At 45.0% G+C, this 20,578-nt stretch overlaps 1 protein-coding gene across 1 annotated transcript in view; it reads left to right on the forward strand.

Annotated features, from left to right (window-relative positions):
• The window catches only part of LOC121292264 (latent-transforming growth factor beta-binding protein 2-like), a 658,547-nt gene that overhangs the window by 204,408 nt on the left and 433,561 nt on the right, over positions 1–20,578 (forward strand). Inside the window, exon 6 of the mRNA XM_041214068.1 lies at positions 8,976–9,167. Coding sequence (XP_041070002.1) covers positions 8,976–9,167 — 192 coding nt within the window. The remainder of the gene's footprint in view (positions 1–8,975; positions 9,168–20,578) is intronic.

Raw genomic sequence — 20,578 nt, forward strand, 5'->3', positions numbered from 1 at the left:
AGTTTGGAAGGTACTGTCAATGGAGCCTTGGTGAGTTGCTCTAGTGCATCTTGTAGATGTGCTTAATTGACCAAACCATGGAGAGCAAATGAAAGCAAACCACATCAAAATTGAGTGAAGTGGTGGACAAACGAAAAGGGAGCAGATTGGTACCACTCATCTGGTATTTTCATACCTCCTTTTGATCTGGCTCACTAGGAATAAGTGAAAATTGACTCTGTGCTGCCAATGTTATCAGTTAATTATAATTCCAATACATCTTGTTTCCAGTCTCATTTGTGCTACATAATTCCTATATTAAAAGGTAGAGTTTAAACAAATGAGACAAAATAGTGAATAGTTTTCTACATTAGTTGAATGAAATTCTGCCCTCTCTATTGTTCTCATTCCAACTGCGCCTCTCTTTTGTTTATCAACTTGCTGTGGCTTGGAGCTGTCATCTGATTGGCTGTTGATAGTTTATGAATTTTGTTTGCATTGTTTTTAAGTGCCCACGAGCATTCCTTCTTATGGACAAGGCACAGAGACTGGGTTGTTGCTCAGTAGGACAAGGAAGAAACAGTTGACTGAATTTTTAAAAAATATCTTCCTGATGAATTCCCTGGAGGATAATAATTGCTCTTATTTGTATGAGGAGATTGTACATCTTAAAAGTAATAATAGAAACTACACCTGTGCAAAAATTTTTAAGATGTTAGGAATGGGTGTGCATCCTACTCCATGGTAACATACAGTGGCAAATCAAATCATTGCGCTGTTCTTATGATATTTAGTTTTCTAAGAAGAGTGCACCTCAGTAAACATTCCTTTGTTTATATATATATAAAAGCTTTTAATGACCTTAAATTTCCCATGTCATTATTGTCTTTGAAAATGCTCTGATGTTTACATACAACAGAAATAAATTTACACGGCAATAATTTCGTGATGACTGTGTTATTTTAAACAACATCCAAATGACTTTCTACTTGCTATCATTGGCTAAACTTTTAGTTTATCTATTTTTGAATGCCCTTGAATGATTAAATCTGAAAAATGAAGCAGTTTTGAATGATTTTGTTCCCTTATGATCTGTCTCATTAAATCCAAGCCAGGTGATTTAGAGCCGGAATTATGGTTGCGTAGCTTCAGGTAACTCTGCCAGTTTTGCCACTTAATAATGAAATGCTTTTCTGGAAATTTCCTTATTACATTTGTAAGCACAAGTCAGTAGGGTCAGCTGAAGCTCAGCTGGCAGCACTCTAATCTCTGAATCACAAAGTTCTGGGTTCAATTTCCACACTAGGACTTGAGTACAGAAACTACGGCTGACACTCCGGTTCAGTACTGAGGGAGCGCTGCACTGTTGGAGCTATCATCTTTCAGTTAAGCCAAAACCCCAATTGGCTGCTTGGTTGGATGTAAAAGATTCCATATCATTATTTTGAAGAAGAGCAGAGGAGTTATCCTTGGTGTCCTGGTCAGTATTTATCCCTCAATAAATTAGATAGGTTGTCTATTCATTATCATATTGCTGTTTGTGGGATTTTGCTGTACTCAAATTGGCTGCCATGTTTCTTGACAGGGACAGTATTTCAAAAAGTACTCTGTTGTACTTTGAGATGTTCGTTGGTCATGAAAAGCACTATAGGTCTTCTTTTTGCACGTCTTTAATCCCGTAATTTCTTATAGATATTTCTCCAAAGGATGGAAATACAGTGCAATAATCGTCCTATGTGATTTCAAAATGGTAAATGTGCTCTCTGTCGTGTAAAGTCTTGTTTATGTCTTTACATTCTATAAGCAGGATATTATTACAAACGTAAAATTTTATTAAGTTGTGTATTATTGAATTTTAGCATCACTTTTTGCTCCAGCTTAGAGAAAGAAATGATTTGGAGCCAATGGAAGAGGTTGCATTTCTTGAAAATAAATGTTTCTTCCTAAGGAAGCCTTCCACTCCACCTAATTGGGTATTGTATCTCGAAGTCTGGCAAAGAACCAGTGAAAGTTGTTTCAGCTTAAACATGAATTAAGAGTGAAATTTAAACTTTTGGCTCTTTGGGTTAAGAGATTGCCATTGGAGAAAGCTACCTCTCACTCTGCTTTAAAATCTATCGGGGCAGATTGAAGAATGGTCAGCTTTGAGAGTGTACCCAAAAATTTCAGGGCCAGAATATTGCCGTGTGTGTGTGAGAGTGGGCCCAACATGCTGACGCATAAAATGACGCAAGAAGACGTTGGGCCTTCGTCCCGATGTCATCACGCGTCATTTCGATCTTTCGTTCAGCGGGCGTGCACCAAAAGTGGCTGCGTGCCCGCTGAACTGTCAATGACTTATTAAGGTCATTAAAAAAAGTAATTAACCTTATTAACAATGCTGCCTGTCCAACCTTAAGGTTGGTGGGCAGGCAAAGAGCCTAAATGGCCTTCGCGTTTTTCAGGAAACCTCATTCACGGACGGGATGAGGTTTCCTGAAGGTTTTATGAAATAATTTAATAAATTTTGCTACACTCACAAACATGTCCCAGCTCATGTGAAAGTGTCACATGGGAGGACGTGTAAATAATTTTTTACTTTATTTATAACAATAGTTATCAACTTAATCTCCCTGAGGCAGCTCCGATTCTCCCTCCATCCCCTGCTCGCACAGGTGGTGCTGAGTGCTACTGGCTGCATATTACACCAGGTGGGCCTTAATTGGCCCGCCCACATAAAATGGTGGCATGCAGCCGATCGTGGTCAGTGATCGGCCCCACGCCCACCCCCGCCCAGTCCACCCGACATTGTATTCGCCTGGGGCTGAATCTTACCAATGTTAAATCAGTTTAATGGGAAAGACCCAATTCAATCCCATGAAAATTTAGTGTTTTTTTATTTTGAAGCCTTGCGACCAGTATTCGAAAATCTTATTATACCAAAATGGGGTTACCATTGACCAGAAGCTGAACTGGACCAGCCATATAAATACCGTGGCTACAAGAGCATGTCCAAGGCTGGAAATTCTGCAGAGAATAACTCACCCTCTGACTCCCCAAAGCCTGTCCACCACCTGCAAGGCACAAATTAGGAGAGTGATGGAATTCTCCCTACTTGCCTGGATGAGTGCAGCTCCAAAAGCACTCAAGCAGCTCAACATCATCCAGGACAAAGAAGCCCATTTGATATGCACCCAACCCACTGCATTCAACATTCATCCCCTCCACCACCGCCACACAGTGGTAGCAGTGCACCATCTACAAGATGCACTGCAGCATTTCACCAAGGCACCTTCGACCAAAGCCATGACCTTAGGGAAGCAGTGGTGTAGTGGTGTCGTCACTGGACTAGTAATGTGGAGATCCAGTATAATGCTCTGGGGATCCAGATTCGAATCCCACCATAGCAAATGGTGGAATTTTAATTCAGTAAAAATATCAGATTAAATGGTTTAATGATGGCCATGAAACAAATGTCGTAAAAACCCATCTGGTTCACTAATGCCCCTTTTGAGAAGGAAACTTGCCGTCCTTATCTGATCTGGCCTACGTGTGACTCCAGACCCACAGCAATCTGTTGACTCTGAAATGGCTTAGCAAGCCACTAAGTTGTACCAAACTGCTACAAAAATTTGGATAAGACATGAAACCAGACAGATCACCTGGCATCAACCTAGGCACCGGAAACAACAATTGCAAGCTCAGCCCTATCAACCCAGCAAAGCCCTCCTTACAAACATCCGGGGGCATGTGCGAAAATTGGGAAAGCTGTGTCATAGACTTGTCAGCCACAGCCTGATGTAGTCATACTCACAGAATCATACCTTAGAGATAATGTCCCAGACACCACCATCACCATCCCTGGGTATGTCCTGTCCCACCAGCAGGGCAGAGCCAGCACAGTGGCATACAGTCAGGAGGGAGTTGCCCTGGGAGTCCTCAACATCAACTCCGGACCCCATGAATCTCATGGCATCAGGTAAAACATTGCTAAGGAAATCTGCTGCTGATTACATTAATCAGCTCTGAAGGAGAGTTGTGCTGACTCGAAACGTTAACTCTGTTTCTCTCGCCACATATGCTGTCAGACCTGTTGAGTTTTTCCATCATTTTCTGTTTTTATTACCTGCTCATTAATGCTCAGTTTGGGTTCTGCCAGGATCACTCAACTCCTGACCTCGTTACAGCCTTGGTGAAAACGTGGGCAAGAGAGCTGAACTCCAGAGGTGAGGTGAGAGTGACTGTCCTTGACATTAAGGCAGCATTTGACTGAATGTGGCATCAAGGAACCCTAGCAAAACTGGAGTCAATGAGAATCAGGGGGAAAACTCTCCATTGGTTAAAGTCATGCCTAGCACAAGAGAAGATAATTGTGGTGGTCGTCAATTATCTGAATTTGAGGACATCACTGCAGAAGTTCCTCAGGGTAGTGTCCTGGGCCCAGCCATCATCAGTGACCTTCCTTCCGTCACAAGGTCAAAAGTGTGGATGTTCGCTGATGATTGCACAATGTTCAGCAACGTTCGCAACTCCTCAGATACTGAAGCAATCCATGTCCAAATGCAGCAACACCTGGATAATATCCAAGCTCGGGCTGGCAGGTGGCAAGTAACATTTGCACCACACAAGCGCCACCATTGCTGGGTCAAATCCTGGGTCTCCCTCCCTAACAGCACATGGACTGCAGTGGTTCAAGAAGGCAGCTCACCACCACCTTCCCAAGGGCAACCAGGGATGGGCAGCAAATACTGGCCTAGCCACCGAAGCCTCATCCTGTGAATGAATAAAAAAGTGTCAGACAATGACCATCTCCAACAGGATAGAATTTAACCATTGCCCCTTGATGTTCGATGAAATAACCATGCTGAAACCCCGACTATCAACATCCTGGGGGTTACCATTGACCAGAAACTTAACTGGACCAACTATAAATACCGTGGCCACAAAGCAAGTCAGAGGCTAGGAATCCTGCAGCGAGAAACTCAGCTCCAGACTCCCCAAAGCCTGTCCACTTTCTACAAGGCACAAGTCAAGAGTGTGATGGAATACTCTCCACTTGCCTGGATGAGTGCAACTCCAGCAACACTCAAGAAGCTTGACACCATCCAGGACAAAGCAGCCTGCCTGATTGGCACCCCACCCACAAACGTTCACTCCCTCCACCACCGACGCACAGTGGCAGCAATGTGTACCATCTACAAGATGTAATGCAGGAATTCACCAAGGCTCCTTAGAAAGCTCCTACCAAACTCACGACTGCTACCACCTAGAAGGACAAGGGCAGGAGAAGCATGTGAACACCACCACCTGCAAATTCCCCTACAAGCATCACATGATCCTGACTTGGAACTATAACGGCGTTCCTTCACCATTGCTGGGTCAAATCCTGGGACTCCCTCCCTAACAGCACCATGGATATTCCTACAACACATGGCCTGCAGTGGTTCAAGAAGGCAGCTCACCAACACCTTCTCAAGGGCAATTAGGGATGGGCAATAAAACTGGTCTCACCAGCGATGCCCATATCCTGTAAATGAATATTAAAAAAGCACCTTCCAGGGCTCACTGAATGCTTTTAAGTTAATTCTAGTGCTAACTCCCAAAACAAAACAATGCCCTGGGCTGCATTTTTGCAAGCAGTGTAGACACTTGGTCTCCATTCTCCAGCTAAGTAAGCCCACCTGCTGTTTTATGCTCTTATCTTTCCAGCTTTTAACCCCTTAAGTCAACAACGCCCCAACTTTTTAAGTGCAATACTCTTCAAGCTGCTTTGATTGCATTAATCCTATTTTCTACAGTTAGACCAAAATCTTCCCAGAGCTAAAAATTACCTCTAAAATATTACTATGAACCTTAGAATAGGTATTTTTAACACTTGCACACTTGCATGCCTTCTTGACCACCTTATATCTCTGTCCTTCCACCTTCAGGAATCTCAGCTTCCTCTGTTCTTCTTCGCTTCTCAATATCCTATTTTCATTGTGTATTGTTTGTCTTGTTTATCTTGAAAAATCCATTTCTCTGGATTGAATTCCATTTGCTGTTTTTCTATCCATCTGACCACTTCATTGATATCTTCCGGCAGTCTACAGTTTTCTCCCTTACTGTAAACCACACAACCAATATTTGTTGTAGCTGCAGACTTCTTAATTATGCCCAATAGGAGGTCTTGTGGTGCAGTGGTTGTGTCCATACCTCTGAGGCAGAAGCTTTGGGTTCTTGTCCTGCTCCAGGAGGTTGAAGGGATGGAAGGTGTGTTCATAATGCGGCCAAACAGATTGATTATCAACCTGCAAATACTTCCAATATGCCTGTTGCAGGTGTAAGAGAGGAGAGTTGATTTTTGGTTAGCCAGAACTATGTGGTAGTTGCAGTGCAACAGCATCCCCAAGTTAAAAGATTTCATGCGCAGATTCGGGATGTCTCTTTGGCAAGCATCCTCCTTGCTTTGAGAGACTACCAGAGAGAGAGAGAATTATGTCCATTACATTTATATATACCTCAAAAAGCAAGAGACTCACTACTGAGACCTGCAGAGTCCCACAGGAAACAGCTTTCCAGCTACAAAAACAGCCTTCACCATTACCCTTTGTTTTCTGTCACTGAGCCTATTTTGGATCTAACTTGCTATTTTCCCTTTGATTTATCAGCGTTTGTTTTTCTGGCAAGTGGGACCTTATCAAAAGTTGCTAAAATTTATGTAGAATTATTCATTCATGTAAATTCATTCATTCCAATATGCTATCCTCACTGACCCTCCTTGTTAATTACACAAAAAATGTCAGTCAAGTTAGTCAGACACAACCTTTCCATAACAAATGGCTGTTGACTGTCCTTGATTAATCTGTGCCTTGCTAAATGATGATTTTATTGTCTCCAAATTTTTTCTGATAATTTACCCACCACCAAGGTTAAGCTGGCTGGCCTGTGACTTTTTTTGCTCTATCCCTCTCTCCCTTTTTAAACAATGGTACAATGTTAGCATTCCTAGCCCTTCAGCACCATGTCTATTGCCAATGAGTATTAGAAAATGATGATCAGAGCCTCCACTATTTCTTCTCTTGCTTCCCTCAGTAGTTTGGTATCTATTTCATGGGCCTGGTGCTTTATTCATATTCAAGGATGCTAAACACCTTAATATTTCTTTCATTATATTTATCGCATCCAATATTTCACAATCTTCCTCCTCTAACTATAATGTCTGCTTTACTCCCCACTTTATTGAAAGCGGGGAAGTATTCATTAAGAACCATACCCACGTTTTACATCTTATACTACTGTGGCTATCCTTCTAACTGGCAGTTTGGTATTTTGAGGGTGACAGCAAAGTAGGCTAAATACAACATTCTCCAAGAGGCAAGTATCTCACCTATGCCTGCTCACATCATACCATTGTTAGGAATGGATGTCCTGGAGTGCCATTCGTAGCAACCCTCATTAAATCCAACTAACATAAAAACACATTGGCCAAGAGTTTTAGCTCGGTGGGCAGGTGCGTGCCCGACCTGACCGGACGTGAAATGACCCACGATGACGTTGGGCGAGTGTGCCAATGTCAACGCGCAGTTGCACAATAGTTCAGTTGGTGGGTGCGCACCGGAGATGGCAGCACGCCTGCCAGCAATTAAAAGGCCTATTAAAGTTATTAATTGATGCTAATTTTTCACTCCTGGTTCAACCTAACAGTTGGAGAGTAGGCGAAAAGGCCAAGCATTTTTTTGGAAACCTCATCCGTGGGCGGGATGAGGTTTTGAGAAGCAAATACAAATAAAATAAGAATGTTATTTTTTAATTGAAAACATGTCCTTGCTCATGTGACAGAGTCATATGAGGGGACATGTTTTATTGCATTTTTCTGCTCTTTATTACTTTTTAAAACATCTCATCTCCCTGAGGCAGCTCCGTGCCTCAGGGAAATTATTCAGTGCTGTCTTGCGCGTATGTGCAAGTTTGCACTAGGCCTGCTTGCCCTTCTACCCCCTGCCTGCACAGGTAACCCTGAGTGCTGCAGCTTGCGTAACATGCTGGGTGGGCCTTAATTGGCCCACCAGCATGAAATCGCAGTGCACTGTCGATCGCAGGTGGCAGTCGGCTTCCCAACCGCCCCCGTCGATCCTGCATGCCAAGGACAAAATTCTGCCCATTAACTTAATTAGCTTTCAAGCAGAGGCAATGGAATTTTCTCAGTTTCCTACAGATTCTGTTTCACTCTTCTAGAATGGATTTTCTATTTTTGTTTCTCCTATCTCAAATTCTCCTCTTCCCATACAGTCTTTGGAAAGACTGATAATCATACTAATGCGCATAATATTTGCTGCTACCTATGATCACCTGAAATAATCTCATATTGTGCATGTAATTTTGGGTTGTTTATTCCCTGCATTCAATCTTAGCCAAGTTGTCTAGGAAAGCTTTGCTGTTGATGGGGAGGGCAAGCAAGGGTGTATTAATAGGAAAGCCAAAATTAATTAAAAAATGAAGGGGGTGGGTACTCCCCACCAATCAAGTAGTTTGTGACTTTTAACTATTTAAGCTTCTTTGTTACAATTGCCATTTCATAAAATTCCTCGACGCTGTGGGGTAGCTCTTAACCAAGAAAACATAACAATGAATCTTTGAAAAGCCTTTTGCTGTTGACAGAAGAGCACCAGTTGTGGCTATTGGTAAGATATCCTGTTATTTTTGTGGCCAGAGGAGAGGGGGAATACCTGACAGAGCACCTTGATCGAAAAAATAAGAGGAAATCAGGCATAAAAGTATTAAAATGTTAATTGTCATTAGATAACAAGCAGAATAAAAGTAATCTCATAAGGGACCAAGAATCAAAAGAAAGGCAATTAATGACTGTTAATTATCTTTCAGGAGAGTTTCTTAATCACAGATAAAACATCCTGTTCTTGACCCTTAAGTGCTACCAATGAGCTGTCAAAAGCAGGAAATCATTTATCCAGATGATATATACATCAACTAAATTAGCAAGCCTTCTCATTAATGACTTCCTTATAATTCTGTTGTAGATTTTTGCCAGATCCCCTGCCTGAATGGAGGATACTGCATTGGAAGAGACAAGTGTCAGTGCCCATCAAACTCAACGGGAAAGTTCTGCCACCTTCCGGTACCTCCTGAAAAACAGACTGTGTCAAAGATAGCAACTGTCAGTTCTTCTGTTTCACAATCTGTATACACACTCCCTCTTTCTAACCAGCAAGGTAATATGATAAATTCTTACACTTATAGAATTCAATAACGACAATTCAGTATATGAATTACTATAAGATTGTTTGTTACCTTTGCAAAAAGTAATCAGTGTCAAAATTGGTACGTTCCATTGCGTTGAAACAAATTGTTATTTTTTATGCTTTAGGTTTGTGGTGACTTGAGTGGATAGAATTATTTTGCCACCTGTTGAATACCATTTCACTTATTTTCTACATTCCTGTTGATTGTTTTTCAGGATAATAATGGGAAATGTCTTTTTTTTAAATTTATTAATTTACAGGATGTGGCCATCACTGGCAAGGCCAACATTTATTGCCCACCCCCAATTACCTTTGAGAAGGTGGCCTTCTTGAACCATTGCTGTCCTTGAATGGTCTTCCACAGTACTGTCAGGTAGAGTGTTCCAGGATTCTGACCCAGTGATGATGAAGGAACAATGATATATTTCCAAGTCAGGATGGTGTGTGACTTGAGTGGAAGCTTGAAGGTGGTGATGTTCCCATGTGCCTGAAATCTTGTCCTTTTATATGAAAGAGATCACAGGCTTGGGAGCTGCTGTTGAAAAAGCCTTGGCAAGTTGCTGCAGTGCATCTTGCAGATGGTATACACTACTCTAGTCGTGGACAAAGTGAGTTTCTAAGGTGGGGAATAGAGTGTCGGGTGAGAGGATCCAAAAGCATTCCAGAGTATTTTTGTGGAGAAAAAGGAAGCAGGCCTGTTCCTCATGATCCTAAAAATGTAAATGGCCAGGATTTTGTGCTAATATCATTGGTGAACCTATAAATGCTCACTTTTATTGTTGAATAAATTGAACAGCAACTCTTGGCATTTGCACATGAGGAAAGCCAAAAGTTGTTGTCAGAAGTATCCCACTCTTCCACAGTATGTAATGTTGTAGTCTCCACAGATAGACTTGGCATTGAAATGACTGTAACAAGTTGAAATTGCTGTGCTTGTTCACTTGCTCTGTACTAAAAGCAGCTGTAAAAGTTAAAGCTGGGTATTCAAGTGGAAGCGACTTTTTAATGGCATGTTAAGTATTAATTGCTGAACAATCTCTCTGTGTTGACAAATTATTTTACAAACGTGGGAACTGATAAGGAAAATTAGTGTTGGAGATTTTTCTGTTTTCTTTCTCTTAGTCCCATCTGTATTTACCAATCTTTATTTTACTTACTGTATACCATTTAAATCCAATTTATATTTCCAATTTTATACTGCTTTATACTTCTTGCTTCAGACTTATGATGGGCCTGCATTTTACCTTTGGCAGGCGCGCCCAGGAGTGGTCAGAAAACGGATTGCCGACCACGATCAGCCCCTGACCGCGATTTCATGCTGTTTGGCATGTTAATGGCGAGCAAGCATGAAATGCGCGCTGAAATGATCAGCGTTGCTGGGGTGGGTACCGGAAGAGGGCAGGTGATGATGTTTCTGTGGGCGAATGAGTGCTGCGAGAAAGCTCCCTGACGGCAGACAGCTGCTTCAGGGAGCTGGAGACCTGAAAAAGCTGAAATCAAGGCTTTAAAAGCTGAAAAAAAGCATTCATGCATCATAGTCAATCACCTGAAAATATACCCACAGAAATTTATTTTTATTCCATCCCGGAAATTTCATCCCACCCTCGGATGAGGTCTAATGAAAAATGCAAAGGCCACTTGGCCGATTCGCCCGTCTGCCAGCTGTAAGGTTGGATGGGCAATGAAAAATCGGAGCCAATTGCACCGTTAATGGGCTTAGTTGCCCTCTTAATTGTCAGTGTGTGCTTCCAACTTTAGCGTGCACCCGCCAAGTGAAATATCGCGCAAGTGCACGATGACGGTGGGATGTTTGCCCAATGTCTTCTCATGTGATTTTATGCCCGATTGGTGTGGGCGAGCACCCGCCCGTGAGACATAAAAATCCCCCAATAACAGGTTTACATGCAGGGCAGAGCCCATAAAATTCTCAGGGTTGCCTTCCCACTGCCCTCCCACCCACAACCTGTCTATAATTTTATGTTGGGCGGGCGAGGCTTAGGGTGGCTTGCCTGCCCTTGCCCCAGTTATGGCCCTTAAATGGCCAACTTGGTTGGTGGGAGGAGTTAAGGAGCTCGGGAACAGCCTGCAGGTTACCCTACTTGGGCCTCGGACATGAGGCCCCCTTTCCACATCAGGCACCCCCCCCTGCATCACCCTGCAAGGTCTGCCCTTCACAAGTCCACCCTCCTGCAGCCTACCCATCAAGACCTCTATCCCATCTCCCACCCCTCAGACCACACCTCCCCTCCACTCTCCACACGTACCTTGTCCTGGACTCTGGGACTTAAAATCTGGGGATTGCTTGTAGTGTTAGTCCTGGCTACTGCTGCCACTGGCACTGCTGAGACTACAGAGCTGCCAGCCAATCAGATTGGCTAGAAGCTCTCTGTAGCAGGAGTTTCACCTGAGTGAGGTATGGAAGTCCTGCCTCCAGCCAATTAATGTTCCTTAAAGCATTAAGTGGCCATTGGGCCGCTGTAATCCCTACCGATCTTCAGGTCAAGTTAGTTCCAGGGCTGGCCAATGTGTCAGTTTCCTGAACTAGTTCTTGGCATCGGCCATTTTAGGGGTGGATAGGGGCAGTTAAAGGAGGCAGACTGTGGTTTTCCAGTTGCCCTCTAGTTTCCCAACATGACAGGGGTAGAATTTAACTTCCTGGAGGTGGGCATCCAGCAACAGGCAGGTGGAGCCAGCACTCCAGGCATGCCTACAGGTGCTCCCTGCCTGCCAGTATGGGTGCAGGTGCAGTTAAAGGCCATCCTATTAAGGGATTCCACCTCTCCTCCCATTCACCCCCATTTCCCCACTCAATGGTGGTGACTGGGCTGCTTTTTCTTTTTTTTAAATTTTTTTTTAAAGTTGATGAGAGGGCATCTTCATGTTGAAATGCCCTCTGAGTTACTTGCCCTTTAATGCAGCCTTCTGCTCCTTTCAAGGTCTCTTTGGCCCTCCAGCTCCCGGAACCTGCCTGCCATCTTTAATTAGACAGGGAACCTGTCTCCCTGCCAATGAAGGGGGCACCCCAGTCAAAATGCTAAGGAGTGACTTTTTGCCCCCAGGAGCAGGTTTGACACTGGAAACAGACCAGACTTCTATTTCCCACCCTGAAGCGAAAATGTAACCCCATATTTTAAATACATTAATTTGCTTATGCTTGCATCAGTCTATACTGAGAACCCAGGCAAAGTAACCACAGCCATAGCATCATTGAAAATGGGATGGTAAGTTCTTCCATGGGCTGAATTTTCTGGCTGGTGGGGGGTTGGAGCCGGAGCGGGCAGGTCTGGACCCGATCACTGCCTACGATCAGGTCCGCGCCGCCATTTTAGGCTGGATCACACAGAGTAATTGAACATGTGTAATAGATCTCCAGATAGAATAATTGAGATAGAAAATCTGGAACTATTTAAAAAATATTTTCATGCTGCCATGGAATACTTTAGGGTCTTTTTACGTAAATCAATGAAACACCTTAATAATCTGTGGACTCCATCATCTAAAGGAGCAACAGGTGCATTCTGCTTAGTCAAGATGAGGATGAAGTCCCTTGAAAATCATATGGGGCAGAATTTTCCCGTTAGCATGCGGGGGCGGGCCCTGCACGCATGCGCGTAAAATGACACGCGGTGACGTTGGGCGAGTGTCCGACATCACCCCGCGCCATCACAATATTTCGCTGGGTGGGCGCGTGACGCTTTCCGATGCTTGCCTGCCATTAATTAACGGGCCACTTAAGGCCCTTGAGGCGCCAATCGACCGCGATTTTTCAGTGCCAATGTAATCTTCAGGTCGGTGCAAGGGCGCAACGGGCAGGTGGGTAGAATACATTTGTATAAACCTCATCCACTGGGGTCGCAATTGTGCTTTGTAAAATATTGATGCTTCAAAGTTACTGATACTTGTCTGTGTGATCTGCAATACTTCAAAACGCATTACAGCTGCTTGGTCTGGACTCAACCTTCAGGTCAGCACTCTGCAGTGAGGAATCTTTTTTGTGTTTGCAAGTTTTATGAAGCATTCCCTTAGCCTGGGAATGGGAGCTGAACTCTCTACTGGAGGTACCTCCTCTGAGGGATGGAGGGCTAGAAAGGGGAGGAGGTCAGGAGTGCACATTCAGCCTCCAGGGGAGCCACCTTTGGGAGGTTAGGCGCAGAAACAAGTGATGCAAGGCCAAGAGGTAGTCAAAATGGAAGGGGCCACTGGAGACACCACTATCCTGCTGCCAGGGTATACAGGCAGCGAAGCAGCTATCTCAATATATCTGAGGTGCACTGCTGAAGGAGGCTCTGTTTCTCAAGGGAGACAGTCAACTATATCTGTTAGATGATAGGGCCTGAGATCTCCACGAACTGTTTGGGTGGACACCCCATGCCAGTGGCTCTAAAGGTCACAGCTGCCCTCAACTTCTATGCCTCTGGCTCCTTCCAGGGGTCGGTGGGTGATCTTTGTGGTGTCTCCCAATCAGCTGTCCACACTTGTGTCAATGAATGTTCAGGCAAGCATTGACCTTCATCCACTACCATTGGGACCAGGCAAGTCAGACATAGTGAGCCAGAGGCTTCATGGTGTTTGCTATTTTCCCCCGCGTCCAGGATGCTATAGACTGCACACATGTGGCCATCAAGGTGCCAGCAGGTGTGTCCGGTGTCTTTATCAACAGGAAGGGCTTCCACTCCATGAACATGCAGATAGTGTGTGATCACAGGATGCTAATTCTTCATGTCTGTGCAAGGTACCCAGGCAGCTCCCACGATGCCTGCATCCTCAGATACTCCCAGGTGCCGGGCCTCTTCAGTGCTCTAGCTCGGCTGGATGGATGGCTGCTGGGTGACAAGGGCTATCCATTCAGAAGGTGGGTCATGATGCCTCTCCACCATCCAAGAACAGAAGCCGAGATGTGGTACAATAGGAGCCATGCCTCCACATGGGGCTGTGGTGGAGAGAGCTATTGGTCTTTTCAAGATTTGCTTCCAATGCCTCTCATGGAGAGGGGGCGCACTCCAGTACCCCCCAAATCATATGTCGCTGATAGTGGTTGCATGCTGCGCTCTCCACAATCTTGCGCTGGAAAGGGGGATTGCTGTGGACAATGAAGACATAGACGCATCGGCTGCAGATGCACACGAAGAGTCCAGCAGCGAGTCAGAGGGTGAACATACATAAGGAAATGCTGAGGGGGTAGACGCTGACCTGGGCATACACCATGGAGGCAGGTACACCCAGGAGGCTTTAATCCAATGAACCTTCAGCTAGCACACCACATATGGACCTCCAGGACAAGCCTGGGCTGCATGCTCCATATTCGAGACCCAAGTGCAAAATCTGCCTGGTTAGGAACATTAACTAAGGTCCTTGTTAATAAAGGTGAATGTCCCACAAAGCACTCATTATATTATTGGAAACCATTTATGTGCAGAACAAAAGAGGCAACCTCAGCCATGGTGACATGTCTGAATTTATTTTTGCAACCAAATAATGAAACAAAAAGGTGTTAAAAATCACACCAACTCATAAAGAACTCATTGTGGGCCAACTCAAAAGCACCGGTGATAAACCCGTGGTGTCCCTAAGGTGCCTTATGTTTACGTTTTCGGGTGCTACGCCTTGGTGCTGACCCCTCACTGGGAGTGGCATCTGAGCCAGCCTGCTGACTCTGCTGACCTGATGGCCTTGATGACCTTGGCAGTCGTCGTCTGGCCCTTGGAGCCTATGCTGGCCCTGCCTGGGAGGGGGCTGCCAGTTCCACAGCTGGCATCTCCCCAGTCGTTGCAGCTTCACCAGAAGCAACGGTTACTGGCGGAGGGGCGGAGGAGCTGCCGCCCTCATCCGGAGTGTCCTGAGAGGAGTCCGCAGAGATGACAGGCAGATGCTGCGCCAACATGAGCTCATTCCGGACCTCCCTGCTCACCGTGGATGGATGAGCACCGAGCTGGGAATCTTGGTGCCCACACCATATCCCACACTGCCACTGACCAGCTGAGGTCAATGCCAATGTGAGGGCTTGCTGGTCCGAAAGCATCCCCAGGAACCCTGGAGGAGCCTCTCCATGAGGGAGGCATGGTGCTTGGACATGTGGCTCATTGGTTCGGCGATAGTCTGTGTAGACTCCTCCACCACGGACACCAAGCCAAGCATATCCTCATGTATCTCCCCCAGATGCTCCCAGACACCTGGCTGCATTTCCTGTGCTCGCTGCGTTGCGGACTCCTCCAGAGGCACATCGTCACGCACTGACTGAGCATATGCCTGGTCCCCTGCAGTCCTCCGACTGCTGGCGCCATTGGCACTCTCTATCTCTGCCAGTTACTCCAGCCACTGTGAAGTGCCCTCACTGCCGTGCCCCAGGACATTAGCCAATGTTCTAATTCTCACCGCGGTGATAGTATCTGCGCTGGTGTGTGCCTGGTAGAGATGGTGTGATGCTGGTGAGACTTCAGGATCCTCGTGTGAGAGGGGGCCTTTGCTGCTGCTCCTTCCGGCCCTGCTCCGCTGATGCTGAAAGGAAGAACTAGGACATTGACATTGTCTCCATATTAACTGGTCCAATGTGCATCTCTGTCTCCCAGATCATTATGCGTTCATCCTTCCGTAAGCAATGATCAAGCCATGTTGCAAACTTCAATCACTGAACATTCAGCACTGCCATGGCTGCTGGGAGAACAATGGTGACCTCACCGCTGGGAATACGTACCTGCCCGTGGAACCCCAGCCTCACTGACACCGGTGGATCTGGGCGCATGGCACCTCTCCAAATCAAACAGGAGGCCCTAGAAATGGCTGAGAATCGCCAACTGCCGGCCCACCACAAGTCCTCATCTGTTTGGCTGCATTATGTGCATTCTCCTCCTGAAAAGGAGAAATTAGCACTTGATTAGTGCTAATTGTACCTGACTCTCTTCACGGACAGTCCACCCCAACCAAAGTGGGACATTGCAGGGCTCCAGTGTCTTCTTACCCCACTGCTGCTGAAAACTCACACAAATATGCTAGGCCTGTTCCCCCCAACCCCCTGGCCAAATGCTGCCTACTTCACATTAGGCACCACATGGTCTAACCTTCCATAGCAAGGATGCGCAAGCAGGTGGAGTGCAGAGGACAGCAGATCGACCAGTGCCAACACCACCTTGAAGCTCCCCTCCCAGCATGGTCATCACCTTGACTTTGACATGCCCTGGAGTTCCAGCACTGCGCTTGGTTGCAGCTCCTCCAGGTTGCTCCCAAGACAGTAATGTGGGTCTCAATGTACCACATGCTGCAGGGGCAGAACCCATCTCTTCACCAACTCTGAGTGACCTCGACATGGGCAATATCTGCTGGCCCACCCAGCGAAGGACATATGCCGTCAATGATTCAATGCAGTCACTACACTCAGACTTGGTGGGGGGGGTGCACCGGGGGGGAAAGCCTACCTGCTGAGTGAAGTGACCAGTGCCAAAATGGTACTTACCCTTCCTGTTCCTATGCAACAGGTCGTTGAAGTGCTTGCGACACTGGATCCAGCTGCACAACGTCGTGGGAGCTCAGCACCTCTGCCCAGGCACGTTTGTGCGTTTGGTGGGGGGCCTCCTCCTCCTCCTGTCCCGGGGTAGGAGGGTAGTAATGCAATCATCTGAAAATGAGGAGGACAGTGGCCCCCTGCCCTACCCTTCTGCATGGCCTGCTCACCAGCAGTGCTCTGGGAAGCTCTTCCACTGGCCATGATTCGCAACCTTTGAAAGGATGCAGCAACCTTTTAAAACAGGCCGTTGGGTCGCCATTGATCCCGGCGGTCATTGTAGTCCCACCACCGCCCGCCAACTCCTGCTGTCCTCAGGAGCCACGATCTACGCTGGGCGAGCCTCACCGCCAGCGATGAGATTCCTGATATCAGTCCAAAACCTACCCTTTATTGGTCTGAACCTATGTTTTTGTTCTGCCTGTATAATTTAATTTAGTTATTTTCTGTAGTTTTTTCATTCTCTTAACTACCCGATAGACTAATATGAGATTACCTCTCAAGTATCTCCTTTCTAGGCTGAAAAGCCGAAGGTGATCCAGTATTTTTCAAAATCCCAGAGCCCTGACTTATAGGAGTTAGCTTCATGGCACTTCTGTGCACTGCTTCCTGCATTTAAATGTCTCTCTTGAGTCTCAGCAACTAGAACTGGATGTATGATTCGAAGTATAATCTGTCCAGCACTCTATCAATTTTGATCTTGACGTCCTCTGATTTGCATTTTGCTGTTTTGGTTACGTAGTTTAACATACAATTGGCTTTGTAGATTACCATCCTGCATTGGTTGAACATTTTTTAGCATTAAGTCTAATTTTTAGCATTAGAGTCCTAGGTTGCTTTCAGCTTCCTTCATTGTTCCTTCATCGTCACTGGGTCATAATCCTGGAATTCCCTACCTAGCATCACAGTGGGGATGCCTTTACCACATGGACTGCTGTAGCAGTTCTCAAAGACAATTCAGATTGCGGAATACTTGCCACCTTTGTCAGTAAAGTTCATAGCCATGGGTGAATTTTTAAAAATGTTTAGCGACATCGAAACCATTCGTGGGGTGTATGTGTTGCCCTTTTATCCTTCCTTTGTGGAGTATATTTGTCTGTACCTGCAATTGCTTGTCCATTTCCATATTTTGTCCAATTTATGCTGTAATTCCTAAACTCTCTTTTTTGATTCCAATTCATTCCTGCCTCTATCCCACCATCAACTGAGTTTGGTACCATTTTTAAATTTGAAATCGGCCCTTTGTGTTGAGTTTCTGAATCCCGTTCCCTTTGTGTAAATCGCAAGCAATGTTGTTTTGAACATCAACTCCTGAAGCAACTCTTTAGTTCTTTCCCTCACTCTGACTAGCTCACCATATGGGTGCTATTTGTTCTTGAGCTGTTTTAAAAAAAATCCATTCTCAAGTTTTATTATGAATCTCCACAGCATTGAGCTTAACTAATAAGCCTTCTATGTGGAACTTGGATACGAACATAGAAAGTAGGAGCAGGAGTAGGCTACTCGGCCCCTCGAGCCTGCTCCGTCATTCAATAAGATTATGGCTGATCTGATTGTAACCTCAACCCCATATTCCTGCCAACCCCCAATAACTTTTCACCCATTGCTCATGAAGAATTTATCTACCTCTGCATTAAAAATATTAAAAGACTGCTTTTACCACCTTTTGAGGAAGAGAGTTTCAAAGACTCATGACCCTCTGAGAGAAAAAATTCTCCTCTTCTCTGTCTTATATGGGTGATCCTTTATTTTTAAACAGTGACCCCTAGTTTGAGATTCTCCCATAAGAGGAAACATACTTTCCACATCAAGACCCCTCAGGATATGTTTCAGTCATATCTTACCCTTCTAAACTCCAGTGTCCAATCTTTTCTCCTAAGACAACCAGGCCATTTCAGATATTAGTCTAGTAAACCTTCTCTGAACTGCTTCTAAAGCATTTACATCCTTCCTTAAATAAGGATACCAATACTATATAAGTACTCCAGGTGTGGTCTCACCAATGCCCTATATAACTGAAGCAGAATCTCCTTAATTTTGTGTTCAACACCACCACCACCACTCTCCCCACCCCCCCCCCCCCCCCCCCGCAATAAATGGCAACATTCTATTAGCTTTCCTAATTACTTGCTTACCTGCATGCTAACGTTTTGCGATTCTTGCAGCAGGACACCCAGATCCCTCTGCATCTCAAAGCTCTGCAGTCTGTCACCATTTAGATAATATGCTTTTTTATCCTCCCTGCCAAAATGAACAATTTCACATTTTCCCACATTATGCTCCATTTGCCAAATCTTTGCCCACTTGCTTAAACTATCTATATCCCTTTCTAGCCTCCATATGTCCTCTTCACAACATAATTTTCTACCTATCTTTGTGTCATCAGCAAATTTAGCAACCAGTTCCTTCATCCAAATCATTTATACAAATATAAAAAGCTGAGGCCCCAGCACTGATCCTTGTGACACATCACTTGTTCTATCTTGCCAACCAGGAATGACCCTTTTATGCCAACTCTTTCCTGTTATGGAAAGCCAATCTTCTATCCATGCCAATGCGTTACCCCCTACACCATGAGCTTTTATTTTCTGCAGTAACCTTTGATGTGGCACCTTATCAAATGCCTTCTGGAAATCTAAATACAGTACAATCCACTGGTTCCCCTTTATCCACAGTTACTTCTTTAAAGAACTCCAGTAAGTTGGTTAAACATGTGGCAGGATTTTTCATATGGCAGGCTGGGGTGGGTGCAGAGCCGATCACTGCCCGCAATCAGCTCCGCGCCATTTTACGCAGGCAGGCCAATTAAGGCCCGCCTAGCGTAATACACGGACAGTCAGCGCTACCTGTGTGGGTGGGAGGGGAGGAGAGAGAGTCGGGGCCAGCACTCTTTTACGTATGCGCGCGAAAGAGTGCTTCAATCTCCATGAAGCATGGAGCTGCCTCAGGGAGATTGATGTTCAATAAATTAAATAAAAGGCTTATAAGTTGATTTAAACATGTCCCCTCACGTGACCGTCACCTCTTGTGGATGAGGTTTCCTGAAAAAAAAAAGCGAAGGCCGCTTGGCCTTTTTGCCTGCCTGCCAACTTAAGGTTGGACAGCGTTTATAATAACCTTAATTAAATTCTTAATGGCCTTAGGCCATTTACGTATCAGCGGATGCGTAGCCGATTCCAGCGCGCACCCGTCAACCGAAACATCGCTAATCAGCGCGATGACGTTGAGACGCACACCTGATGTCATCGCAAATCATTTTACACGTCCCTTTCACAAAACCATGTTGACTCTGCATGATTACCTTGAATTTTTCTAAAGTGCCCTGCTATAATGTCTTTAATAATAGCTTTTAACATTTTCCTTATGACAGATGCTAAGTTAGTTGGCCTGTAGTTTTCTGCTTTTTGCCTCCATCCCTTTTTGAACAAAGGAGTTACATTCACTATTTTCCAATCAAATGGAACCTTGAATCACGAATCTAGGGAGTTTTGGAAAATTAAAACCAATACACCAACTATCGTACTAACTAATTTTAAGACAATATGGCTGGAATTTTATGACAGCAGGAATTTACGTTCCCATCGACGTCAATGGAGTTTAGAATGGCTCGACACATTTTACGGCCTTGTCCACGCTGTGACGGGGCCATAAAATTCTGGCCCTAGGAGGAAGTCGATCATGGTCCAGGGATCTGTCAGCCCACAGCTCCAACAATTTCTCAATACCACTTCCATGGTGATTGTAATTTTTTTGAGTTCCTCCCTCCTTTCCAATTCCTGATTTACAGCTGTTTCTGGGATGTTACTTATATCCAATGCAGAATACCGGTTCAATTCATCTGACAGCTCCTTATTTTCCATTATTAATTCCACAGACTCACTTTCTA

The sequence above is a fragment of the Carcharodon carcharias genome, chromosome 20, assembly GCF_017639515.1.
Source record: "Carcharodon carcharias isolate sCarCar2 chromosome 20, sCarCar2.pri, whole genome shotgun sequence".
Lineage (NCBI taxonomy): Eukaryota > Metazoa > Chordata > Chondrichthyes > Lamniformes > Lamnidae > Carcharodon > Carcharodon carcharias.